The following is a 26,647-nucleotide window of genomic DNA, read 5'->3' as shown; positions in this document are numbered from 1 at the left end:
GCTGTTACGGAGCTGGGTGAGGCTGCGGAGGTCTCAGCGGTGCCCGCTGTGCCCCTTCCCCCTGACCCCAGCAAGGTTTTTACTGCCCCACTAGTGGCTTTTTGCTCGGTGCCCTCCTTTAAAAGACCTTATTAAAGCTATCGAATTGAAATCTCGGCATTGTTCATTGCTTCAGTGGCTGCATGGCAGCTCGCCACGCTTTCCCCATCTGTTTGGAGTGGGAATTTACATAGTGAGTCCCAGAAGGCTTTTGCTAATGTTTCAGGTTTCTCTGTGTTGAGTTTAAATAATTCATATTCTCCAAGGAAAAATATTTGAAGTAATTTAATGGACATAATTAAGTTTTTCCCCCCTCTCACAGAAAGCAGGTCATTAGTCACTCTTAGCGGAGCAGCGTCTGATGTCTGGTCAAATATCAGAAAATAAGTTTCTAAGAGTTGAAAGTTTTTTTTTATGCGTGTGTGTATGTGTCTTTATTTTATTTTTTTTTTTAAGCTGTGCATTAGCACGGCACTAAGTGAGTAACTTGAAAAGCTTTCTGATGAAAGCATCCCGGGCTGCAGAAATTCCCCAACAAGGACAGAAGCCCTTGAGCTGGAGGTGGAGAAATGCAGTGGGTGTCAGAGGATACTCGAGCAATCGGGCGATGCACAGCAAGACTGGCTCTTCTGCCATGGTCCGTAAGAGGGCTGTGCTGGGAGCGAGCCCGATGCATCCTCTTGTGGTCTCTACCGTGATTCTTGCAGCGAGAGAGCATGGAGCAGCTCACCAGGTCTGAATCCGAAGGAAATGGGATGGCAGGAGTGGGTGAGGCAGGTGCCCTGCTGTGCTCCTGCTCCAGGACCACAGGTGTGCACTGGTGATCTCCGTAAGGACAGGGCAATGCCACGAGGCAGTGCAGGTCGTGTTAACGGGGTAAATTCCACTCTGGGGGCCTTTGGCCAGTTTGAATCCCCACCAAACTGGTCAAGGCGGCTGAGCACATGCAGCTACAGAAACCCTGGGTGTAACGAGGGCGATGGGGATGAACGGTGGTGAGAGGAAGGGTCGCAGGCAGGGCTGGGCTGGGGGTTGAGCTTTGTGGCAGAAGCAGAGCTGAAAGATGAGGCTGGGGAAGTGCAGGGTTTCTCTGTGAGGAAGCATTAGCTTTATTTCCTGCTGAACTCAGGAATCCGCGTTTGAATGAAATCCCAAAGCTCCTTGTGCTGGTGATTTAGGTGCTGAAATCATCTTGCTGCTGAGAGAACATTTGTATCCTCACGCTGAAATTAGGGGAGATGAAAAAAGACTAATAGGATTTATGGCAGTGCTAATTACTGCTGCAATAAAGCCAAGCCTTTTTGCTGTCCATCTTCCTATATAACACCATTTCTCTGAAGAAATCCCGGAGTACCTGACAGGCTTTCCTGGGTTTGCACATTTCTGATGAATCATTTCGGTGATCATTGAAATGCAGCCGTCTCTAGGGTGGAAGCGAGCAGCTTTAGCATCTGTTTAACATCTACGCTCAAATAAGAGGAGAGGTTCTGTCACTGTAAATACATTTAAACTGCTTTTCTTGTCTAATATATATCTATAGCCAGCTGCTGGCCTGTGCTCCCTCTGATCTTAAAACCTATTTCCAGCAGATGCGCGGTGGGCAGGTGGAAAGTCCCGCTGCACTGTGGACGATCATCTGTCCATCCCGATTTCGTTTGCAGTTGGCTTCTCGGCATTGATGTCTTTTACCCTTAATTTTGCCAGGCATGATCCGCGGCCCCTTCATGCCGTTTGCTTTGCAGGGCATTGCAATAGCTTCTGTAAATGAAACGGTGATGCGGGAGGATCTGCCTGATGTTTGCTGCGAAGTTGTCTTTTGTGCTTCATCTCTTCCACCCGATCCCTCGTAATTTCTGCAAGGAGAATTTCAACAAAGCCCAAGGTTAATATTTACCAGCCAGTTTTGTTGCAAATGAGACAACCTCAACCAGACGTTGAATTAATATGATGGAGACCGGTTCCAAAAATAGCTGTCAGCCACTCTTCTTTGACAGAGACGTGAATTCGGGCTGTAGTTAGGTCTCCTCAATTTATCTCCCTCTGCTTTTGACGGGAGCAGCAGGAGCTGGCGCTGTGCTGCCGGGGCAGCCCGTGCCGGTGTCTCAGCCCGTAGCCGGCTGCGTCCCTTCTGTGCAGGGCTGATCTTACTGAAGCTGATTTTAGGGAGAAAATAGTTGCTAGTGCTTTGGGATTTTAAAAATAGGGTTTCAAGTGATTTTGGTGTGGGTAGAAGGGGCAGGTTGGGTGCCTCCTGCGCAGCTTGTGATGCTTCCCCAGTGTGCAGGGACCATCCTTGGTTTGCTCATCCCTCGTATGAGTGTGTGAAGGATTTTGGGGCTTTGCAGGGTGAGCAGCTGGCACTGCTGTCTTGAAACAGAGGGATGAAGGGGAAGGCACAGGGGGGCAGTTGTTAGAAGAAAGCAGCCTTTGCTTGTGGTTGTAGGAAATGTAATGCACGCTGGATGCTGAGCAGCTGCAGTGAGCTTGGGGGGATTCATCAGAAACTGCCCGAAAAGAGCCCAGGGAGTATCGCTGGGCAGAGCAGCGCCTCTGCCCCACGGCCACATCCGTCCTCCTCGAAATTGGCTAGGGCAGGACGTTTTTCTGCAAAACCCAAGATAGCAGTAAAAGTCCTTGATTCGTATTTTCCAAAGGGAAGCGCTAAAATAGGGCAAGTGTTTGCTGTTTTAAAAGAGCCGTCTTTCCGCTTGGGTCCCCTTGGACCTCCCCTTCTACTCCTTGCCTTTACGCTGCTGAGCATCACAGGCTGAAGGTGGAGAGCGTGATGGCTCTGAGGTGGGAGCCGTTTGCTTTACAGAGGTCTCATGAGATGTCCGTAAAGAGCCTTTGATACCCGGCTGCTTGTGCTGGACAGAGGCACTTGTCTCGCCCTTCTTTGGGAGCAGGGAATGAAATCGTGCAGTCCTTGTGTCCGCTGCGAGGCGGGGATGCAGAGAGAGGCAGCACCGAAGGCAGGAGCTGGGGCTGCATCAGCAGAGGAGCTGTGCCTGCAGCCCCAGGACCGTGCCATGGCTCTGGGAGCTGCTGTGCCCTGGGGGAAGCTCCTGCCCAGGGAGCAGCTCTGCCGGGCTCGCTCAGCGCCTCCCGGACATGTGCGTTCCTCATACTGATGAAATGCAGACATCAATTTAAAATAAAAAAAAAAGGAAACACTGGTGACCCATCCCTGAGAGCTACAGCTACCATTTTTCTCATGGTGACAGCACTGAGAGCGAGGCTGGTGTCCTTGTGGGTCTCAGGGCAGTGTGTTCACCTTGCGTGTTGCACGTCGGCAGCTCTGCTGCATGGGGCTGGTGGTCAGCGAGGCGATGCTCCTGCTGCAGGTGCCTGGGGAGAGCCTCGGGCTGGAACTGCAGAGCGTTGAGTGCATTAATCCAACTGCGAGTCCTTCGTCTTACTCCAAAAATGGGCCATGTGAATTTGTCTGGTGGTAGAGGATGATGACAGAAAGCACCTGAAGATGGCATGAGCTGGAGACTTCCTGAGCAGGGGTTTTCTGCTTCGGGAAGAAGTTTTTGGAAAATGAGAGCTCTGCTAATAAATAAATGCTAGCTGGAAGTACGACAGGCATTCAAATGCCAAATAGGAACCAGAAATGACCCCTCCAGTGGTAGGAATAGAAGCAGCACATGTAGGCTGTTGGGATGAAGGGAGACTACGCTGGCTACAGCTGGGGGGAACCTCTTTGTCTTCCCTTGTGTACTATTTCCCCTGAAGTACTGCCTTGCTGGGGAAGTTGAGGTCCCTGCATCCTTCTTCCTGACTGAACGTGCGGGTGTTTGGTGTTCCACATCCCCAGAAGAGGTGCAGGGCTCACAGGTCCCTGTGAGCCATGAGTCCTTCAGGGTATGTGATCAATGATGCGGCCCTACTCTTGCATCTTTTTATGCACCTGCTGGTGTCAAAAGGCATCCAGGCTCTGGCACAGCACATAACGTGCATGTTTCCCAGCCAGTGTCTGTGTGCTCTGCCTGGCCAGGGCTCGCTCCTGCTGAGCAAAAGCTTGGGGTGGGAGTGGGAAGTAGTGCTGGTAAAGTGTCACCCTCTGTTGTGCGTGTCCCATCAAAACATCGTGCCTCTACAGTGTCTTCAGTTGGAAAATAAGTAGTTTGATTGAGAATTAAAGAGATTTAGGATAAAAAATTGCAATATTCTGCTATTTAGTACAAAGATACCTCCTGAAGCCTGAGGTCTGCTTTTCCATTTAAGTACAAAAAAAGATGGATCCAAATGCACAGCGCTTGGGGCTCTTGATTTGTTTCATCTTTTATACATTAGCTTACAAACCTGCGTGTACTCCTGGAGTTTATTTTATCCTCTGACTGATGCCAGGGTATTATGCATAATAAATTTCTTTTTTCTCCTGGGACTCCGCAGCGAGCACTAGGCTTTGCTTCCATCCTGCACAGCCACGTGCTGCTCGCGGGACGGAGCTGAAGCTCAGATTTAGCGGCGCTCATCGGGGCTGGAGCTGGGTGCACCGTGGCCGTGCTGGTGGAAATGGATGTGAAACGAGGGCAGTGCATCAAGAAGGGGTTGAGGGAGTAAATCTGAGGGAGTAAATGCTGCTGAAGGAGGAGTTGGGGAGGAAATTTATGCTTCGGTTTCCTCCCCAAATTATGGTTTGGCTTTCACCTCCTGGGTCTTGGGTTGTAGCAGAGCACGGTTGGAGCAAAGTGACCATTTGTAGGGTGTGGAGAGCGTGGTGCTGAATGAGTTTGGAATATCCGCCTCCCTGCAGCCATTAGCAGCCTCCAGGGAAGCTGTGATGCCTTATGGTAGACGCCGCTTCCCATCAGTTGTGCAGATGAAACGCCCATGTAAAATATGCTTTCTCTTTTTGGAGTAATGATCAAGCTTGGAGATATTTATTATTCTGGATTGAATGTTATATTGCTGTATTATAGTGTGTCTGAAATAATTATGGCTATGGAAATTGTGGCAGAGCCAGACACAAATTACTCTATGACACTTAATTTTAGAGCAAACTACTCAGAAAATTACAAGCATCACAATTTGTTTGCGGAATTCTTGTCAGGCCTAAGGTTATAGATACCTGGCTGCTGGATGGACATCCACTATTTGGTTGAAATACAGAGGGAAACCTGTTTTGCCTGCGGCGAAGGGAGCTATGCATGGGTTGAAGCCCTTGGCAGGAGCAGGGTGCATTTGACATGTGGGTCGGCCAGCCCTCGGCACGGGAATAATTTGGGAGGTGCAGCAGGGAACTGGGAAAGACAACAGTAAATTGCACTTGGCTCAGTGGATGTGCCTGCCTTAGCGTGTCCTTGAGGAAAATTCCTGCATAAATAGCGATGAGTTTCTCTCCAGTGCTGCTGTGGCACTGAATTTGAGCGAGTGTATTCTTGGTGCTGAATGAATTTTGATATTTCAGGCCTGCCTTGCTAAATATACTTGGGTATTTAATTTTCCTCTAGACTAAATCACTGAATTTAATTTCAGCTATTAAGAGCTCATTGTTGGAGACGCACAAAGATCTAGCCTCTGGACATAGGTTTTCATTTCAGTACTTCTCAAATTATTTAACAAGAGCTAAAATTATAGAGTAGTGTTGTCCTAAAGGTTTCAGGGATGCTGGAAATGCGTTGGACTGAAGGCTGCTGAGCAGTATTATTGAAAAACGGTTATTAAAGAAAAAAATCAGCAGAAAAACTGCCTTTGAATTCTCTTCAGGCTGGCACAGCCTGGAATACCCATCCTGGTAGGTAGGGCACCAAGATGAGAGGAGCAGGGACCTGATCCGGTGCTCGTATCGATCTCTCCCTCCCGCTGACTCCGTCCCTCCTGCCCAGGCACGGAGATTGGACAAGATTTCTTTCCCTTCCTCACAGTGGGGCTCTGTAACGGTATCGCTTGCCGCCTGCACAGTATTGATTACAGTTTTTGCAATAAGACGAGGCAAGATTGCAAACCCAGCATGTACAGGGAAGGCAGGAGCCTCTCTGTTACCCGAGGCCACGTGTTGACAAGGCTTTCAGCAGCTCAATATAGCGCTGGAACTTCACCCCGGCGCTGTCTTTTGCACAAGGTGCCCTGTCTGCTTTGGGGCAACTTGTCCTTGTCTGCGTGCGCTCCTTGACAGCCGTCCTTCCAGGGCATGCTGAGCTTTTTTTTTTTTTTAGGTGGGGGGAGAAAAAGAAGCAATTGTGAAGCACCGGCAAATGATGCTCGCTGCAGTGCTCAGGGAAACCAGCCCTCTGAGATGGGAAAGGCTCCGAAGTCTGTGTCTGGGGTTTAATTTAATTACATGCTGTATGCAGGGAATGTTTGTTTGTTTGTTTGTTTGAAGCCTGCTGCTTGATAATTGCATTAGCTGCACCCTCATCCTTGTGTTTTGCGAAACGCTGAATAACAGCACTCTCTTCTCCACGCTGTTAGTGATTTTATGGAGTTCAGCGCAGCGTCGCCTTGGTTATCTCTTCCAGGCTGAGCTGCCCTGCTCTTCTAGGGCCCAGCTCCCACCTTTTGGCTTTTAGGGTTCCTTGGGTTGAGCGGATTTGCTGCCAGAGCTGACAGCAGCTGTCGTCTCCCTAGGGTGACGGTGGGCAGGGTGCAGGCTGGCATCGTCTCGCATCTTGCGCCTGCCCTTGCTGCACACCCAGCTGCCGGATCACCTCGTAAAGAAAGCGCGAGAAATGATGTGCTCACCTGAGCAGAAAAAACAGCTCAGCGGAGGCTGAGCGCTCGGGCTGCTGCCTGACTTTCCTTCGCCCTCCTGGAGAAGGTTCCCGGTGTCGATTCCTTGGTACTGAGAGCCCGAGGGGTGTTCCCTGCTGGTGTCCTCCCTACCTAAAGTTTGCAAAAGACCCAAAAGTCAGCCCCGAGGATGGGAACTGCTGTTGAGGCTGCCGAGAAGTGGACAACTGCCTGCGTGGCCAAATCCTGCTGCTGGTGGGGTGGGATGGGTGGGCACAGAGTGTGTGGGTGCTGCTGGGGGGTGTTGGGATGGCTTGGTTAGCAGCGAGGGTCCCGTGGGTGCATGGGGGCACCCAGCCCCTCTGCTCCAGCCCCAGGAGGGGCGTGCAGGTGCTGTGGACCTCGTGCAGAAGCTTTTGGGTCTCCAGAAGGAGCCCACCCTCAGTCCCAGCTTGCAAGCTCGCTGGCAGCAGGAGCGCTCAGAGGTTCCCCTGGGTGCTGAGCCCCGGGGTGCCTGGGGGATGTGGGCATCTTTTGCACAAAGCTTCTCCCTGTCACTCCTGCTGTGCTGACACAAAGCGCATCTCCGCTGACGTCTCGGTGAAATGTTTGGAACATAATAACCGGTGACTTGTTCAGCTTGATAATGGAATTAAGACGGATGGGGGCTGGATGTGCCAGCCTGGTCCGGGGGGTGGGGGTCAGCCTGGCAATAGCTCCTGTGAGAAATGGCAGTGAGGACAGTTTCATATTTTATATGACTGGTGATCACGGAAAGTGAGTCTGTACAGACAGGAGGGATGGATACGGACGCAGGCTCGGCGTGTGCTGGTTGCTGGCAACCTGCATCAGGAGCAGAGGGGGCTCCTTGGTGCTCGGGAAGGGCTTGTCCGTACCTTAATGTGCGTTAATCACAGGGACGGGCACGTTTCTTCTTGGTCCTCCTGGAAATAATTAATTTATGTGCACCATCTGCACAGAGATCTGCGTTTCCACACCAGGAGGAATGGATTTTTTAGCTTTTGCCCTCACTGCGGTGCAGAGCCGCTCTGCTGGGGTGTCCTCGTGTTTCAGCTCTGCTCGAGCAGGGGAAGTGACTCTGGATGTGCTGTTGATATTTCTCATGGGACAGGATTTGTAAAACACAACTACAGTGTTGGAAGGAAAACCTCTGGGAAAAGCAAGCCCTGAGGGCTGAAAAGATTGTAGTGAAGGTGTGAGGGGAGGTGAGAACGCAGAGGGGCTGGGAGGAGGTGCTCCAGAGCTTGTCTCCTTGTGATCTTTGCAAGGGCTGCCAGGGTAGGGAAGGAAATCCTAGAAAGAGCAGCGACAGAACTGTGCTGCCAGGAGGAGTGGAGACCTTTATAAGTACCACGCAGAGTTTTGTGTTATATTTTTTCCCATCCTATTTTGATGGTTGCAATGGGACTTTTAACCACTGTCGGATGCAAACCAAACAGCTCAGGAAGGGCTGGTCCTCAGAGTTGGTCGCTCTCTGGGGGGAACCCTTGTTTTTTTTGGGGTGCCTTGACATGCTGCACACCCATGTGCTGGGGACATGGGGTCCTGCTGCTGTGCTCCTCAGCCCCAGCTGCTCCCTTACCTGGCTGCTTTCCTTCCTGATCAGACTCCTCCGAGATGCGTATTCCAGCAGAGAAAATTAACACGCATTAAAAGTGGATGAACTTTGTCAAATACAATTTCTTGACAAAAAAAATGGAAAGGAATTGATTTTGGAAGACAACCGAGTTGTAGTGTTAATTATAAATGACTGTATAGGCGTTTTTGGGTGAAACTGCAGGCGTTATTGATTCCTGCTGGCAAGCACGCGGCTCTTCCGCTATCTGCAGGAATTCAGCAACATGAGAAAGCTCAATAGTGCGAACTCGGGCAGTGCCCTCCCTGTTTTCCCTTTGTTCTCAGATATCTGCAAGGTTTGTGGGTCAACAAGCTGGCTTGAGACAGCTTGGGTGGAAAAGCAAAGAGGCAGAGCTCATCAGAAGCATTCAGATTGAGTGCTGAGAGGGCAAAAACCAAGCTGCTAAAGTCTGACGTGAGGAGATGATGTCAGGCAGCATGGAGAGGTGAGCGTGGCCGTGTTGGTGAGCTCCTCCTGCTGCCCAGGCGCTTCGTACAGGGCAGCAGGAAACCATTCTGCAGGGCTGGGAGCATCTCCTGGAGCTGCTGTGTTAATGTGGTTAGGAGAAAAGCAATCACCCTCTGACTGCTGGTAAAGCCTCCTGCTGGACTTGGTGCATCCGAGGCTCTCCAAGAGGAAGAGGGAGACAAACCCAGAGGGCGTTTCATTGTGCACCCCAGTTCCATTACAGTGTTTGTGGTTGAAGCTGTCGGAGCTGAGATGAAGCGTGCTGTTGAGCAGCTTTCTGCTCGACAGAAAACGCAGTAGGTGCTTTTAACTTTGGGTAAAAACTAAAGCTTGCCATTCAAAGGGAAGCTTGCATGTGATCTGGCATCGCGCAGCGTGACTGGGAAGGCGAAGACGTAAACACACGCCTGCACACACATGCACACGCATTTTTCCAGTGATGGAGGCAGGCGGGAAGTGTTTGATAGGTTTTGTCTGATTTTTGTATTGTCATTAACACAAAGTTGCCCGGGTTAAGTAGCTTTATTCCTAAATCCATGATACGATGCAATTTCCACCTAGTGTTTAATCTCCCATCTATGCTCATTCTCTCAATATTTTATGCTAAGCTGCAGTATTTGCTTAGGTCTTGGCCCCTTCCTCTCTGCAAAATGATGAACACTTTTTAATTAGAAGCCTGATAAGCTGCAGAAAATAGATTTTTGGTTTTGCTGGGCCCTGCTGACTTGTCTGGGGCGGTGTCAGTGACTGTCTCCTTCCTGGCATGTGTCTGTTAAAGCCCGCTGCCTAACTCACAAAACATTTTGCAGCCGATGCCGCTCTGTTAGGCGGAGCAGCCAGACACTCGTGTGAGCCTGAGGAAGGACGGACAGACAGACAGAAGTGACAGACATGACGGACGTCTGCAGCGAAGTCGTGTCGGAGGAGATGTGGGGGCTGAGTGTGCCAGGACTGAGCTGGTGAGCGTCTGCTCTGGTTTCCTCTGGGGAGGCTCACCCAGGTCTCTGCTCATTCAGAGAAGGATTCCTTTTCCTACAGGCCACTTGCTGCCAACGCAGTCAAGGCAGAGGCGTGCTGCTGGGTGCTGCTCTCCATCAGGTTGCACGGGGCAGCCGTGGGGCTGCAGGATGCTCTCTGACAGCAGCTTTGCCTTGAGCTTATCTGCTCCACGGGGTGAATCTTGCAGGAGCCGTGCCTGCAAGATTCACCCCGTGCACAGTAGGCTCTGGGGCAGGACTCAGTCCTTTGCTCTCCCTTGGTTAAAAACCTTTTATTTTCCTCTGTGTGTACAAACCAACATTTGCAGAGGAAGACTGAATCCTGAAGGTTCAGCTTCTGTCTTTGGCTGTGAATGACTGAACCTCCAGAGACCTGAGCCCTGTTCTCAGTCCTGTTTTTATTGTTTGACTCTGTGCAAATCGTGCAGTTGTCCTGCCCCAGCTTCCCTGCTCGAGCGTGGTCACTGGTCCTGTACTTCATAAAGAAAACAAAGGTTAAATTAATTGTTGGAGGTAGTCAACTGTTGCAATGATGGGTTTCATAAGTGTACCTCATAACAGGCTACTGGCCAGCTGGTAAATACAGCTGGGGTGATTAATAACTTCATTTCACTGCTGCATGCAAAATCTTGGCCATGCTTCACTTGAACAGAAACTGCAATCAAGTCCGCAGCTTGCAGAGCTGCAGTCAGTTGTCCTGCCTGATGCACTTAGTGAGTCGCTTTTAATCACCTCTCGTCAATTAACAAGATAAAGCTGCTCAAACTCCAATGCCTCTCTGCCGATGAAATCAGGATTTCAGCCAGGGATCTCTCTCGCTATTTTTAAAGGCGAAATTTGTACGCTCAGCTTGCTGCAGCTTAGAAAATGCCGAGGTCCTTGCTGGTGGGGGAGCCTCCCCCATCCCTTGGGGCTGTGAGTCAGGGTCCAGGCTGCAGAGGGAGGTTTTGCCTGGGAGTCAGTGCTGGGGGACTTGAGTGGGCAGGCTTCGTGGTGCTGCGGGGTGGATTTGCCTGAGTGCTGCTGGGGAGGGGGAATTAAAGCTGTCCCGTGACAGCTGACTAGGAAATCATGTCCTCGTCATGCTTCTCTGCGACCCTAACTGCCCCTGCTCTCCCCATGGCCAGGATTGTGTGTGGGAAAGGATGCTGCTTTTGGCTTTTGATAGAGTCGTCTGCTCGTGTCCGGGAGCTGCAGCAGATGTGTCTGTAAGAGAAACCCTTCCCGGGGGTGCATCATGCCAGCTTACCTGCCAGCCTGCTGCACGAATCCACGCTGCTTGTGCTGCTGCTGGCTGGGCTGTGCATGTGGTGTGGGAGCAAGGAGGGAGCGTGGTGAGACAAATCAGGAATGCCTGGCAAATGGGGAGCATCTCGCGTGGGCAGAGATGATGGAGAAGGAGAGAGGCAATTAATTTGTCTGACCCACCCAGCTGCTTCTCTTTGGCTCCTAGCTGAGGCATTATTGGATTTTATTATTTAATAATTAAGTTGTGATAGTAGCAGAGGGCAAGGATAGAAGATTGTGTACAAAAAAGAATTTCATTCTATAAATTGATGGCCTGTTCTCTCGAGAGCTGTCACATACCCAGCGCAAAAATGAGCAGTGCAAAATAACAGGGATGCCTAAAACAGCTGGGGTCCGACAGAAACACTTATGAGATGAGGTGGAGGAGACAGGGAGTTTAGCTGAGAAAAGAAACTGAGATGCACGTACGACGCATCAAATGTTCCAGGGTGCTTTTGTTCTCCTTCTGGAGCATGGGAACAAAGGAACAAAATTACCAAGTGTGCAGAAAGGATCGAGATTGCAGCACTCCTTGTTACTGGCTGTGATTTCACTAAAGAATTTGGCAGCTTCGAAATCGTTTGGGCATTGATATGTGTTACAGGAAGGTCAGGGGAGTTCTGCTTCGTCCTGATCTGGAGAAGACTGAAAAGAAGGGAAAGGCTGTGGGCTGCCAGCCTGCAGCCCTGAAGGCAGGGTGAGACCTCCGTAGGGGTGGCTGTGATCGTACCTGGGGCTGTGCAGCAGCTGGGGCTGAGCCCCACAGCGTCGTGGCGCCTGTGATCCTGGGAAGTACAAACAGAGGTGTTTCATGCAGTTATTAGCTGACATACTGGCTGAGAGAGGCTTTTGTACGCTTACTTCTAGCTATTAGAAGTCAGGGAAGAACTGCCTGAAAGATGCTTCTAATTGAAAACGTTCAATTTCCTAACACGAGATGTCAAATTTATGTGACTGCCAGGCTCGCCGTTCACTCTGGGCTATGACGGCCGTATATCCACTGCTTTTACTGCTCAGGTCCCATCAAGTTTGTAAACAAGATTGATTTTTCTGTTCCGCCTGACAAAGGGTACGAGCAGCAACATGATGCTGGCGTTCAGGCTTTGATGCCGTAATGAGCAGCTTCTCCCCGTGGAGCGCAATGGATGAGCAGCACCGAAGCCTGCGGGGGCTCAGCCCAGCCTGGGGTCTGCGTGCAAACACCACGGCATGCCTGAAGCGCTGTGGGATCCCTGGCTGATGGTATTTGTGCCCCGTGTTGTGGTCAGTGCAGCTGAACTGAAGGAAATGCAAGCTAAATACATTGCTATGCTTATTAGCGTAACAGTAGCTTTGCTTTGGTTTCTCAAATATTAAGAGGAAGCTGGAAGTTTTGGAAGTAATTTAAGCACCTGCTAGTTTTGTGTGTGTTATCTAGCACCCTAAGTAGGGAATGACATTTATTGTGCATTATGGCACGCCGTCTTAATATTACTCCTCGGCTGTGTTTGTCAAGCCTGTGCTTTTAAAGGTCATCTTTATCTGGTCCTGGAGGCGTGCAGTCTGCAAACTGGGAGAGGCAAATGCAAAGCTGTGGGCTCTCCAGTACCATGCTGGGCTCGTTTTTTTTTTTTTTTTTTTTTTTTCTCCATTTTTAACAGTTTTACTATTCAGTTTTACTACAGAAATGTAGCATTGAGTCCCCATCTGTTGGAAAATGCAGATTTCCATTCCAGATACCAGGAAGCCTCTCTTCACAACTGGACTAGGCTCGAGGTGGCCAAATCTGCTGCTTTCTGGGGGCTTTGCTTGCACCGGGTGGCAGAGAGCTTGGGTGGCAATATTCAAGGCTTTCAGGTGGCTCCTGAAGGGCTGCATCTGATACGTAAGAAAAGCAGAAATCTCTCCCATGCGTTGCTGCTCGTGGCTCTGCCAAGCAGCTGGCTGTCCCTGTGCCAGCAGCCGGGGGCGAAGGGACCAGCGGGAGCCGCAGCAGCAGTGCTGGCTCCCCCCCTGTCCACGATCAGAGTGCACTGAATTTCTAAAGGCAGATGAAATAACATCCCCCCGTAAACGTTCGCTCGTTTTCAGCATCCCGTGCAAGAATCTTCCCTGCCCCGGTGCTGCCTGGTGCTTTGTCCTCAGATCACAGCCGGAGCTGCCAGTTTTATGTCACGCAGAAAGCTAATGAACCGGAGTGTGCTGGAATAATCTGCTTTAAAAGGAACGGTCTCAGCAGCCAACTCCTTAAAAATGATGAGAGAGGGGACTGTGTGCAGGGAGCTGTTCATCCAGGAACTTCACAAGCCCGAATATTCGGGGAGCTGATAAAGGGGTAGCAGGCAGCAGCCCCACACCACTGAGATGAAGCCAAGCAGAATGCATTTGTTTGCAGGCTGCTTCCTTTTCAGGTGTTGTTTTAAGGTCAAACTGAAGCTATAACAAACTGCTTTATGGGGTTTTGTAGCCTGTTTTCTGTTGGTTTTGTAAAATAACACGTTTTCCATGCGGAACTAGCTCCTGGGTGTCCTGCTAGGGGTATTACTTGTACTCTGCGTGCTGCTTGTGGTAAAGATCAAGCAAATCCTTGACCACTGTGTGAACCACTTACTTGTATGAATATCAAAGACGCTTTTCAAAGGATAAAGGAAGCCTGTGTATGGCCTACAAAAGCCAATATCTGCTGCTGTCGTTTGGCTTTGGTACATACCTCACTGCCTGCAGTGACTGCTGCATAATCTGCAGTGATGAAGCCGCAGCTGCCAGCGACGTGGCCTTGTGGTTGGGTTTCTGCACGAAGCTCTGGTGACTGATGAGTTCTCCAGCTTCTCAATTTGCCGTATTCCTCCCCTTTTTGGGTTGTTGCTAAGTCTTGCTGCGTCTCCCGTGTAATTTCTGCTCTGCTTACCTGACTGTGCACACTAAGCTGTGTATTGGCTGTATCCTGCCTCCTTCTGCAGCTGCCTACTCCTCCAAATCCCCCCGTAGCTTCCAGCCCCCTTCATGCATCACTCCTGCTGGTGTCCAGCCAGTGGATATCATTCCTCCTGTGCCTCTATAGCCCCTTGAAAGGGTCCCACAGCCCTGGAGGTCAGCACGAAGGGACAGCATTGAAATGTCCATTGTGGATCAAACCAAATGAGTATCTCCCTTGGTGCCAGGATCACACAAGCACCCATAGCAAGTAGCTCAGAGGGTGATGTCTGCTGTCCAGCAGCAGGCACAGGACATACCAGGGAACAGGGCAGTGCAATCATCAGTTGTGGGCCCCGTTCTGCTCGTGCTGTTCTTTCTGTAACTCCCTCTCTCTCTTTCCAGCGTGTCTTCCCGGATTTTACAAGCTTTCGCTCCGTCTTCCTCTCTGCTCTCCTTGCCCTGAGCACAGCTTCACGCATGAGGAAGCCTCCACGTTCTGCTCGTGCCAGAAGAACTACTCCAGGTCCCCATCGGACCCTCCGTCTGCCTCCTGCACGCGTACGTCTCGCTGAAGTTAAAGGCTCTTTGTAAAGCAGAGGGCAGGACTGCAGGGAGCATGGAGGGGTCTCCTTCTTCCATGGGGCTCCCAGGCCGAGGCTGAGGGCCGGCGAGGAGGACACGCAGGCAGGCTTGCAGGCACTCACTGGTAAAACTAGGGTTCAGTCATGTAGTTAATATAGTTTGCGGATTTTAATTAAATGGCCTCTAGTTAATTGGATTGGACTCCGGCTCCTCCAGTGATGGATGTGATAGAGGTGCCTGTGCAGCGGTGAGGAGCTCGCTCTGCCCACGGGTGGCTGGGCTTGAGCCTGGCTGAGATGGCGGGGAGAGGTGCCCAGCCTGGCTGGATGCTGCCCGCACCTCCTGCGAGCTGTGGCTGATTGCTCAGGCCTCAGCCGCTCCTCACAGGACTTGTGCTCCAGGCCCTTCACCAGCCTCGTAGCCCTTCTCTGGACACACTGCAGGGCCTCGGTGTCCTTCTTGTGGTGAGGGACCCAAAGCTGAACCCAGCACTCGAGCTGCGGCCTCACCATGGATGTCCCTCTCCTTCCAGGTCCTCCATCGGCCCCGAGGGACCTCGTCTACAGCCTGCGGCGTTCCTCACTGGTCCTGCAGTGGAGTGCCCCCGCGGATGCTGGCGGCCGCAGCGACCTGACCTACAGCCTGTGGTGCGGCCGCTGCCCTGCTGCACGGGGCGGCTGCGAGCAGTGTGGCAGCGGCGTGGGCTTCGTGCCACAGCAGACAGGCCTGGTGGAGCGCACTGTGACGCTGGTGAACCTGCTGCCTCACGCCAACTACACCATCCGCGTGGCGGCCCTCAACGGCGTCTCGGCCGTCAGCCCGCTGGCAGGGCAGCAGTACGCCGAGGTCAACGTCTCCACCGGGCTCGCAGGTATGGTCGGGGGGTGAGGATGTGGTGCTGGAGGAGCTCCCGGTGCTCATCCCTGTCACCCGCTGCCCTTGGTGGCCTCGAGACACTTTTGAGGGCTTTGGCTGCAGGATGAGTTACAGGTCACTATAACACCTTCAAATAGACAACGTCTTCAGCCTGTTCCTAAAGAGTAACTCAGATATTAGTTACGCTTTGGGAACAGAAATGATTTTCTGTTTTCTATGCTGGCCCGCAGCACAATTTCTGGCAGTAAGTGTCCCACCTGAGGTTCCAAATTGTGTCCCCTTAGCACGAGGGGAAGCAAGAATCCCTTCTGCCTGTGGTCCCAGCTGACTGCAGGGTGTTGCTCTCTGCTCAGCTGTCGGCTGTGCCTGGGGAAAAGCAGCATTAGTTTGTCGCGTCCTTGTCTGATCCTCTGTGGCCACGTTATTAATTTGCATGAAAACCCTTTGCCAAGCCATGGTTAATGGAGACGGATGATCCTCACGTACCTCTTGGCAGGAATTGGCCAACAATTTCATCTGAAGGGATTAAACTTTGATCTTGTTATAAATAATTTTCCCACCACTTGATCAAATGGTTTTGCCTGTGTTGTTGCTTTCTCCCCTATCATCATTTCTGTGAATCCTCTTGGTGGACGCTGTGCCACAGGGCAACCTCAGCAGAGGTGTCATTCCTCATTAGGATCGGTGCTGCTCAGGGAGAGGTTTTGCTCTGGGAAGAGCTGTCCTGGAGCCCAGGTTATTCCTGAGCCAGCGTAGGGAAGAGCTTAACAGGGGCTGGTAACGAGGGATTTTTGCAGAGGCTCCTGTCTGGGTGGTGGGGCAGAGCCTGGGACAGGAGGCAGGGTGAGGGCAGCAGGTCCCTGTCCTCCAAAGGGAATAAAGCAACAAGTCTGTGACACCAGCCCGTGCCTTAGCTCCGAGGCTCTTCAGTACAACTTCTCGTCTGGGTAAGTGGGAATCTCAGCCCCTTACTCCACGCTGTATATACTCCCGAAGGAATTGAAGTATGCGTAAAGAATATGGCATAATTAATCTTGTAATCTGCTCCAAATCAATGTCGCTTGTCGAGCTGTCAAGCCTCCGGATGCAGATGGTGGCTCAGAATTAGCTGAGCAGCTGAGGTTCAGGAAGCTTCTTGAAAGCCTCGAGTGCTTTGCTGCTGAAGGTGTCCCTTCCCAGGCTGGAGCTGCTCCTTTCTCCTGCCCCGCTGGCCGGAGCCCTGGGGCTGCTCTTTGTTCGAGCTGAGCACAGGAGTGCCGGATGGGGCTGGAGATAAAGAGAAAGCGAGACTTCAGGGATGCCTGAAGCAGAGGTGGCTTCTTTCATGGCTGAGATATGATGGTCTCAGGGATGTCATTGGCAGCAGCAGGAAGGCTCTGGCTCCAGATATGCAGATTCAGAGGAAAAATTAAACAAAGAAACAAGACCCTATTTAGCTGTCAGATCCCGGCTCCTCTAAATATAGCTCTAAGTGCAGCTTTCACACTGCCCTTCCCCTTCAGCATTCACAAGAGGGAATTAGCAGTTGTTCATTGTATTTGCAGGGGAAAAGAGAAGATGCTATTTAGTCTGCAGGAGGCAAAATTAATACCGTGTTTTTTCTAATCTGGCCCCAGCATGGGACTAAACAAAAATGTTTGAGGAGTGAGCGGAGCTGTTTACCTGCAGGAGTGGAGCAGCATCAGCTATGTAAATGTACGCTGTGGGACGATGTCATTTATATTCCCGGCAGGGATCGGCTCCTATCTTAAAGGGCTTTTAAATCCGTTGCAGATTAATAATGCAGCCAGTGCAGAAAGGCATTCTCCTCTCTGGGATAGTGGAGAAGGGGATGATGCTAAACAGGGGGCTCTGAAGCAGGCTGCTCCATGCACCCCAGCAGAGCCCCCAGGAGGGGCAGTGAGCGGCACTGGAGCCTTGCAGCAGCTCCTGCATGGTTTTTTTTAGAGGTTCCCTGCTTCTTTGGAGCTTGCCCTGTGCTCTGCCACGTGCTTGGGCTCTCCAGGCTTCCCGGGCACCTCTGGGATGCTGGTGTGCAACTCTCTGGTGCCGGTTCACACGAATTAACAGGTGCAAATTGCTGCTTCTGCTCCGCTGTGCAACCCTGCGGTCAGTCAGGCTTTGCCTCTAAGCAATTAGTTCTTGCACTAATCAGGGCCCTGGGGTGCATAATGCCATGGGGTGGAGCAGAAAAGGGGTCTGCACCACAGCACAGTCGCTCCCCGTCAGCTCTCCCCGAGGACTCACAGCACAGCCTTGGCATCTCCAGGTGCCTCAAGCTCTGTCTGGGCAAAGATCTTCCCCTGCCTGAGCTCTGACGTGACTTCATCTTTCCTCGCTGGCTCTTTGACCTCAGGGCATCACCTCCATCCGTGCTGTAGCTGTGGGTTTGGCAGCGCTCAGCTCCTGACCCCTGCCTCCCCCGACGGAGCTGCCTGAAGCCTGCTGTTTGCAGGGAGCGATGCTCAATTACCACGTTATTAATGGACACAAAATGGACACTTAAACCAGATAATTAAAGCTCCTTTCTCAGGACAAAGATGAGTCAGCGGGCTGCAAGCCCACTGTCTGTCCCAGCCTTGGAGCCTCCACGTCCTCGGTGGCACTCATCCCCTCCAGACGCTTGCTGGGACGCCACGGGCTGTCCAGGCAGGACGTGATGCCCATGCCTGGTTTTGTGCCTTTGCTGCTGGCACAGCAGCTAATGGAGAGGAGGAAACCCAGATGCAACGGAGTGGAGTGTATAAAACCAGGCAGAGTGGTGAATAATTTAATGTTTGCTTTTTCAGAATAGAGGGGATGTTAGGGGAGCTTAAAATATTGATGGGCAACACATTTTTTTTTTTCTCCACAGTGTGAAATGCTTTATAGTCTGTGTGATTTTCTTTAATCCCTTTTAAGCGTGTTGGAGGCTGGTCCCTGCTTTCCTGGCGTGTGCCACGAGTGCTGCTCCACGGCAAAGCACTCAGCAAGCGTGATTTCTCCTGATGGCTTTGTTAACAGCCAGGACCACTTGTTCAGGTTTTCTCAGTCCGTTTGCTGGATACAGGAGATACAGGAGGGCATCCGTGTGATGTCTTATTGATGGGAATCATATAAAACAGCAAGGAGCACTTAACTTAGTTTACAGGAGCAAAAAACCAAGCGAAGTGTCAGGCTGGCTTCGGGAGCGTGCTCTGCCTGGTCTGGCGGGGCTGCCAACAACCTTTTTGCCTTGCTTCGTGCTGCTGGAATGAGTTTGCTCCTCCTTCTTTACGCGTGAACAATTTGATATCCCCTTAAAGGTCAGCTCTGGGGCCAGCGTATTTACTCGGAGAATTATTTTTTAAAATGTCAAACCGTGTTTAGGCAGATCGCGGTGAGGAGGGAGCAGCGTGCGGGGGCCGTGGGCACGAGCCCGGAGCTCCCTGCTCGCCCCTCAGTGTGCGGGGCTGCAGCTCAGGTCCTTGTGCTCTCAGAAGGAGCCGAGAGGACTCGGAATCAAGGAGCAAATCGTCATGAATAAAACATCAGGAGGACGTTTTTCTGCAGCAGAGATTAATGAGCTAAGTAATAAATATGAAATTTCACAGATACTTAAGTTTACTTTCCAGGGACTTGTCCCTCTCCATGGGAGTCCCGGTGGGGCAGCCAGGGTCCTGCTTTGATGGAGAAGCAGGGGAGGCTGCAAACAACTCATTCCCCACACATCTTTCCCTGGGCCTGCCGCAGGGCTGTGGGTGTAAGTGGCTTTACTCTGGTGTGTTCAGGCACCTATTGCTTGAAGGGTGACACAGGTGGAAGGCTTCCCTAGGCATGGGGAGGTCGTTTTTCCTAATTAATCCAGAGCAAAATAGGGCTCCAAGAGAAGCACCAGGCACAGATTTTATTTTCCCTACTAAAACATGCAGTGTCTGTCTTGAGGGGCATCCTCTGCAGCAAAGACTGATGCCCTAGCATCTCCTGTATCCTCCCTGCTCTCGCAGAGCGAGCAGTGGGTGTGCTGGCCATGGGCAGAGCATCGCATCCGTGCTGCTTCTGTGTTGCTCGGGGTGAGCATTGCTTCCTTGGCAAGCTCCAGCCATGCTGCAGACGATCTGGCAGCTCCAGCCAACTTTTTGCTGGCCTGGAAGGCTGGGGTGTTGGGACAGGCTGCAGGCACGAGAAGGGGCTCGGGGAAGGAGCCGGCGTGGTGAAAGCAGGAAGAGTTGGCAAGTGCATCCTGCACAGGGAGATGAGCTAAATGGGAGCAGAAAGGCCAGGGAGGAGGATCCAGCGTGCAGTGTGCTAGCTAGAAACAAACAGCCGGCTTCTGGGGCATGGCAGCAGGCAGGGCAGGCAGCTCTGCCCAATTCCCAGCTTTTGGGAGGGTTGGATGGCAAGTGGGAGAGCTTGCCCAGGGCACCAGGGTGGACTTGGTGTCTCCTACCAGCCCATGGCCTCTGTTCTGCATAGGGTCGGCTTTTTTTTTTTTTTTTTTTTTTTTGGACAGAGCCTTGCTTGCTGCCCAGTTCCTAAAGCAGTTGTATTTGGACTGTCTTCTCCTGTTGGATGATCACCAGCTGGGAGTTTGCTCTAATCCAGCCCTGGTTCAGAGGGAGGGAGGTGCAGTCTGCACAAGGTGCATGCTCTTCAGCCATTCAAATTATTGAATTTTTTACTGTGACAACAGAGGGCAAAAGCAGAAAAGAAGAGGCCATGAACATGAGGATCGTGATAAAATCCCCTCTCACCCGTGCTCTCCTCATTGCAGTTATTAATTTGGCTGTTCCTAACAGGCAACCCAGGCTTGGCAGCGTGGTGTCCCCAGGCAGGCAGGCTGTGCTGCGGGGTGGGTGCTGGGGATGCTCTGCCTCTGCCATCACCCTTTTTTCCTCTCCACTCTTCCAGCACCAACTCCCGTCACCGACATCCGCACGGATAAAATTGAGCAGAAGAGCATCTCCTTGTCGTGGCAGGAGCCGGGCTTCCCAACCACCAACAGCACCGAGTACGAGGTCAAGTACTATGAGAAGGTAGGGCTCTGGGGACGTACCCAACCTCTGCCCATGCAGCATCCCAAATACTTCTGCTTGTGGCCATGCTCCTGCTGCTGTCAGCACCCTGCAGCTTAAACAGGGTGCGGTGGAAAATGGGACATACACGCGGGGACTGCGGCACGGCGATGATTTTACTGGCACCTAAGAGTGGCAGGAGCGCTTCCAACGGGTGCCAGTAAAGGCTTTTCCTCTCCAACAGCCTTATGCAATCTGCTTATGTAAGTTTTAGGAAATTTGGGTTATTTGTAGAGTTTATTTTAATTAGTGTTTTTTTTGTTGTTATTTTTTGTTTTTTTTTTACCCCATCTGTGCAGCAAGATTTCATCCAGTCCTAATGTTGACATCTCCCTGGGAGAAAGAGTAAAGCTAATAAATCGCGTTCATTCATTCTTTGGATGGCTTTTTTTCAAGAATATTGGAAATCCGAGGTTTGGGTGCTTGCCATTAGCCAGCTAGGAAGTATAAACCATACGGTCTTTCCAGATCTGTGATGAGATGACACCTATATTCATAGCCTGTTCTCTCAGAGAGTGTTGGACCTGTGGTCTTCACTGCTTTAGGACCGAGTCCCACCAAACCCATGACTTCAGCGAGCTGTGAGTGGCCTGGCACACTGGAGGGGACACGAGGAAACATTTTTATGACAGCCTGTTAATTCAAAAAATAGCTCTTATTTGACAGACACAGTGGGCTGAGAATTTTAGAAGAGATACCAGTGGGCAGAGAGCAGGGACAAAGCTCTAAATCAAAATAAATGCAGTTTATGACACAGTTCCGCAAATTACCTTATCTGCGTGTGCTCAGGCTCGTTATGAAACTGATTGCATGTCAAGCAAAGCGTGCAGGTGACATGTTGGCATTCTGTATTTAGAAACAAGCTACCTTGAAGCTGATTCATATTAATGTGATTTTCAGCATCTGATAGATTTGAAAGGAGGAATCTGGGAGTGAGGGCGAGCGCTGAGCATAATACGGTAATTCCTTTGCAAATGGGCTGCAGCAACAAGATACTCGGGGTATGTGAAATGAGGAAACATCCTGCTTGGGTAGAAAATTTAAACTACATTTTAGCAATTATTCACTGCAATGAGGCTTTTGATGCTGACAGGAAAATCAACTTAGTTCCTAATCTATGCTTTTAAAGCCATACTTGAACTACGGAGATGCGAATGAAGGAGCACATCAAACAGAAAACCCATTTCACGGTGACATCCCCGGCCCCGGGAGCGGCAGGATGTGTCGCTGCCACTCGTGCCAGAGTGCAGGGCTGGTCCGGAGCCCAGCCTGCTGCTAGCTGCACGAAGGCTCTGGCTGTCGCCGTTCTCCCTTGGTCAAAGCAGAGACATCTTCAGGTCTCTGGGCAAGGGAATAAAAGCCCGGAGAACAGGACCATTAGCGAATGCATCTGCCAACTGCAATTACTCAGTGTGTGCTAACGCACGCCTATTTATTCCCAAGAGAGCATCCCTGCTGCTGCTGCCAGCAGCTCCCGGAGCTCAGCACCCTGCAGCCGCAGCTGCTCCCTGCCCTCTCCAGCCGGGCTCTTCCCTGATGTGCCAGCCGAGCGCAGGGAGCTCAGAAACACCTCCCCACAGCTTCATTCTTGTGTTAAGCAGAGCAGGTCGGTGTGTTTGCACACATTCACTGTGGCACCTTGTCCTCAGCCCTGCACCATTGCCCAGCACAGTTGCTTTCCTGCGTGCATGCAGCGCTGAGAGCATCCAAGGCTGGTCTTGGTGTGCAGGGGGTGGAAGGGATCGCACAGAGCTCCAGGCCACCTGAGGCAAGAAATTGCTGGTATCTGTGTGTGGTTGGTAGATCAAACCCATCAGGTGGGGCAGTGACAATGCTGAGATAAAATCTCCTCTGCAGGCATGGTATGGGGGGATGCTGTTGGAGCAGGAGCAGGTCTGTTTGCTCTCACTGGGGCTTGAGAAGCCGTAGCAGGGGAGTAGGAAACGGTCTGAGGGTGCCAGCAGCTGAGCCCCTGCATTTGGGGCAGTGCAGGGTGGGCAGGAGGGGTGGAAAGGAGCTGCGTAGGAACACAGCTGCTCCCCACCACCCCATCCTCCTCCTGTCTTGCAGAGCGCATCATCTGGCCCTGCCATTTCCCGTGGCTTATCCATGTAATTTCTATTAAGGAGCCATCTAGGAAACGCATCCTTTCTGTCACGGGCCGTGCTGCTGGGACCTGGCGGCGAGGCGGAGGTGCGGCTGGGCTGGCGGGACCGTGGCGCAGCTGCTGGTCCCAGCCAATCTCGGGCATCTCATCATTTCGCAGGATCAAAGGGATCAGAGTTACTCGACCGTGAAAACCACATCAACGGCTGTGACAGTCAATAACCTGAAGCCTGGCACCCTCTATATCTTCCAAATCCGGACGTCTTCCTCGCAGGACTACGGCAACTACAGCCCTAGTATCGAAGTGGAGACGCTGGCAGAGCGTGAGTGGCGGCGATGCTCGTGGTCCCTCGCGCACACGGGATGCTCCTGCTCACGATGCTGCTGCTTTCACACTGTGGGTTTCTCTCCCCTTTGAGTGAGACTCATTTTGCCACCCTGGATCTCAGAGCAGGTGCTTTCCAGGACTTGATTTTATTTGCATTTTCCCGTTCTGTTTTAACACGATTGCTGCTGCCGGTCTGCCTGGCCTGGAGGTTTGTGTCCTTCCTGTGCAGCATCAGCGAGGGCAGCCACTCTGTGGCTCTTCTGCTCTGCTCTGGAGACTGGGGACCATCTCTGGTTTTTTTTTTGGAGCACCTAAGAGAGTGTCCATGGAGTGGATTTTGCTTTCCCTTGGTGTGGTGTTAGCACCAGAGCAGATGTCACCAGCAAGCAGGCACCAGAGGGGAGCCCATCAGTCCCCACCGGTGCAGTGACAGAGGGGACAATGCCAACCCAGGCTCTGTACAGCTGTGGCAGGTGCTACAGAGCTGGGGTGGCTGCACAGGGGGGCACAAGAGCAGCTCGGGCAGAGATCTGGTGCGGGATGCGTGCCCCAGGCACTCAGCTTCTCAGTTCCGTGGCTGAGTAAGGGCAGCCAGCATCGGGGTTATTTGCTGGGGTTTTACTTTTCACAGTTTCCATTCATAACCATAGGCCAGAAGCATCTTATTTCACTGCCTAAAAGAGGGCTTGGAGAGATGGTAGGGTTTCAGTTTAATAACCTACCCTGGCTCGAAATGAAAGCCCTGAGATGGCTGGCTCAGTACGACTCTCACAGATTGTGTTTAACAGGGCTTTAAATTGCATCCATTTACCACACAGAAGACATTTTCAGAATGAATTGAAGCCAATAAAAACTTTATATAGAATGTAGCTTTCTAATGCCCCTGTTTGCAAAAGCAGGAAGGGGAGGGATGAGCGTGGTGAAGGAAACCCATAGGTAAGCCATCGATTTTGAATCATTCCCCCCACCAAGTAGGAACTTTTTGCTCAGTGCTGACTGGTGACACCAGCCTGAGATTTGAGAACTGGTCCAAGGCATGAATCCTTGTGTGGATGGGGAGAAGTAGGCTGGCACTGCTGGGGAATTGTTCCTCAGCTTTGCTGGAGGCTGCAGACTGTCACAGGGAGATGCGGGACTGGGGATGTGCCCTGGGAGCTGTGTGACACCTCTGCTTCCTTCCTGGCAGTGACAGTGGCCTCCAGCGAGCAGAACCCCGTCCTCATCATCGCCGTGGTGGCCATCGCAGGGCTGACGGTGCTGGTGTCCATGGTCATCGGCGTGATGGTCTGGAGGAGGTGAGCGGAGCGGCGTGATGGTGTGGAGGATGTGGGAGGGGGACCCAAGCAGAGCCCCCGTGGTGCTGAGCCCACAGGAGATGTGAGCAGGCAGCGTGGGTAACACAGAGGGGCTGGAAGTGTGGGTTGGAGCCTGTCCAAAGCCATGCCCAGGAGCCCCAGCGTGGGCGCTGGGTTGCGTTTGGCTTTGATTTCCCGTGGGAGGCTGCTCCCGGCGCTGATGCCATCCTGATTCTCGTTGCAGACAGTGTGGGTACAGCAAAGCCAGCCAGGACGGGGACGAGGAGCTCTACTTCCACTGTAAGTACTGTGTGGCCATGATCAGGACATCTGGTGGGGTCCCCTGTATTTCTTGCTGCCCTGATCCCTTGCTGTTGAGCCGTTGTCACCCCGCGTTGTCCCAGGGCAGGGCTGAGCACAGCGATGCTCCCTGGGGGCGTTGGGCTCAGCAGCACCCACGCCAGCGTCCGTCCTTCACAGAGGTCCCCGGCGTGCCCAGGAGTTGGGGATGCTCTCAGCAATCCCTGGCTCACATGAATTATTCTGTCAGCTTTTTCCGAACGGCCATGGGAGAACGCAGCTTTGTTTTCTGGGGCTACTCTTGGTTACTGAGCTGCAGTAATTGTACAGACAACAGTTGTCAAAGGAAATCCGAATGCCAGAACGGATGAGTTTAGCTGATGCCTGGCATATGCCCGTTAAGCACACGCAGGCTCTTCTGCTCCCTGGAGTGTTTCGAAAGCAGCAGAGCCATCGTGCTCTTGGGATGCATTTTGGCTGTTTCACCTGATCGTGAAGGGCGCTGAGCTGCCCACGGGAGGGTTTCTGCTCAGCGCAGAGCCAGGGGAGCACAGCAGCCACCCCTTCCCAGGCAGGCGAGCCTCTCTCATGCTCTTTTTGTATTCCCCTGCTCTCCTGCAGTTAAAATACCCACCAGGCGGACGTACATCGACCCTGACACGTGCGAAGACCCCATGCAGGCCGTGCACCTCTTTGCCAAGGAGCTGGATAACGCCAGCATTAAGATCGAGAGGATCATCGGGACAGGCAGGATCCCCCTCGTGGCCCCTCCGCGTGTCCCCACGGGGCTGTCCCCCCCCTTGGCAGCCTCATGCCACTGATGCCACCCTCCTACCTCCCGAGCTGCCCACCTCGCCAGCACCTTCTGGGATAGCTCCTTCCCAGTGCCATGATGCCATGGGGAACGGGGCTGCTTTTTTGTCCAGGAGCTGGGTTTCTTGTTCCCTGTTTCTTTTTCTGAGGCACCAAGTACAGGCCATGGATTGAGGCGCGCACCAGAAAGCATCAGAAATTATCTGCATCTGGGCAGGCTGACAGCAGCACAGGAACTATTTATAAATATGTGAACTTAATGATTTATTGATTTTCATCAGCCTCACTGCCTAAAACTTAAAAGCAAATTAAAATCCCCACACCGGGCCCTAGAGCTTTAATCGCTAATGTGCGCCAGAACACGGGAAACACGATTATTCTTTGTCATTTTTCTCCCTAAAGAGAAATTCAGCTGTGGAAAAAAGAAGAGGTGGAGGAAGGGCAGGGGTGAGGGTTCTCCCACCAGCTCAGAGGGCAGCGGTGGAAGTGGAAGAAGTCTTTCTGGTAGCTGCTGGGTGGAGCAGCTGAGGCCGTAATCCCACATAACTTTCAGAAACAAATCAGTGTTTGAAAGATTAAGAAAGAAATTAGTCAGGAAAGTGTTTAAACGCAAAGAATTTTGGGCTGCGTTTGTCTCACTGCTGAGAGTCCTAACAAGTACCTGGCTTTGAAATTAGGAAAGCTTTTCAGATGTACACTTTTTTTTTTTTCCTTTAAAGCCAATATTGGCTTTTTGTGTTATGAACCTGGTAGCACCTGTTGCCAAGTGAGGAGCAGGATGCTCAGCCTCAAACGCTGCAGAAACGCTCCTGGTGCTGGTGCTTCGTTGCTGTGAAATGCAGAGCTGGTGTTTGCTGAGCTTGGGGGCAGAATGGGCCGGATCTGGGGAGCATGAACTTGGTGGCTGGGGGATAATCTTCTTTTCTTGGAAAAAAAAACACACAGTATGTGCTTGAGCAGAGCATGGAGAGAATGGCTCCTTTGGGGAGGCGAGGGATTTTATGGCGTGGGCGCTGCTTAAAACATATCTCTGTCATGCAGGGGAATTCGGTGAGATCTGCAGGGGCTGCCTGAAGCTGCCCAGCAAGCGGGAGCTGCCGGTGGCCATCCAGACCCTGCGGGCTGGGTGCTCGGCGAAGCAGCAGCGCTGCTTCCTGGCCGAGGCGTGCACCATGGGCCAGTTCGACCACGCCAACGTCATCCGGCTGGAGGGGGTCATCACCAGAGGTAACGGGGGCCTCGTGCCGTGTGGGACGGCTTGGCATGCTGGAGGAGGGCTCCTGTGTACATTTCCAGGAGAAGTGAAGCCA

General features: G+C 52.0%; 1 protein-coding gene across 1 annotated transcript in view; it reads left to right on the top strand.

The window, feature by feature from the left end:
- Window positions 1-26,647, top strand: part of EPHA10 (EPH receptor A10) — a 40,265-nt gene that overhangs the window by 3,792 nt on the left and 9,826 nt on the right. Inside the window, exons 4-11 of the mRNA XM_038167426.2 lie at window positions 14,407-14,562; window positions 15,119-15,457; window positions 20,332-20,456; window positions 22,762-22,924; window positions 24,116-24,224; window positions 24,469-24,524; window positions 25,146-25,271; window positions 26,379-26,564. Coding sequence (XP_038023354.2) covers window positions 14,407-14,562; window positions 15,119-15,457; window positions 20,332-20,456; window positions 22,762-22,924; window positions 24,116-24,224; window positions 24,469-24,524; window positions 25,146-25,271; window positions 26,379-26,564 — 1,260 coding nt within the window. The remainder of the gene's footprint in view (window positions 1-14,406; window positions 14,563-15,118; window positions 15,458-20,331; window positions 20,457-22,761; window positions 22,925-24,115; window positions 24,225-24,468; window positions 24,525-25,145; window positions 25,272-26,378; window positions 26,565-26,647) is intronic.

The sequence above is a fragment of the Anas platyrhynchos genome, chromosome 24 (genome assembly GCF_047663525.1).
Source record: "Anas platyrhynchos isolate ZD024472 breed Pekin duck chromosome 24, IASCAAS_PekinDuck_T2T, whole genome shotgun sequence".
NCBI lineage: Eukaryota > Metazoa > Chordata > Aves > Anseriformes > Anatidae > Anas > Anas platyrhynchos.
Note: the sequence above shows the minus strand (reverse complement) of the source record. Positions and strands in the feature narration are given on the sequence as shown.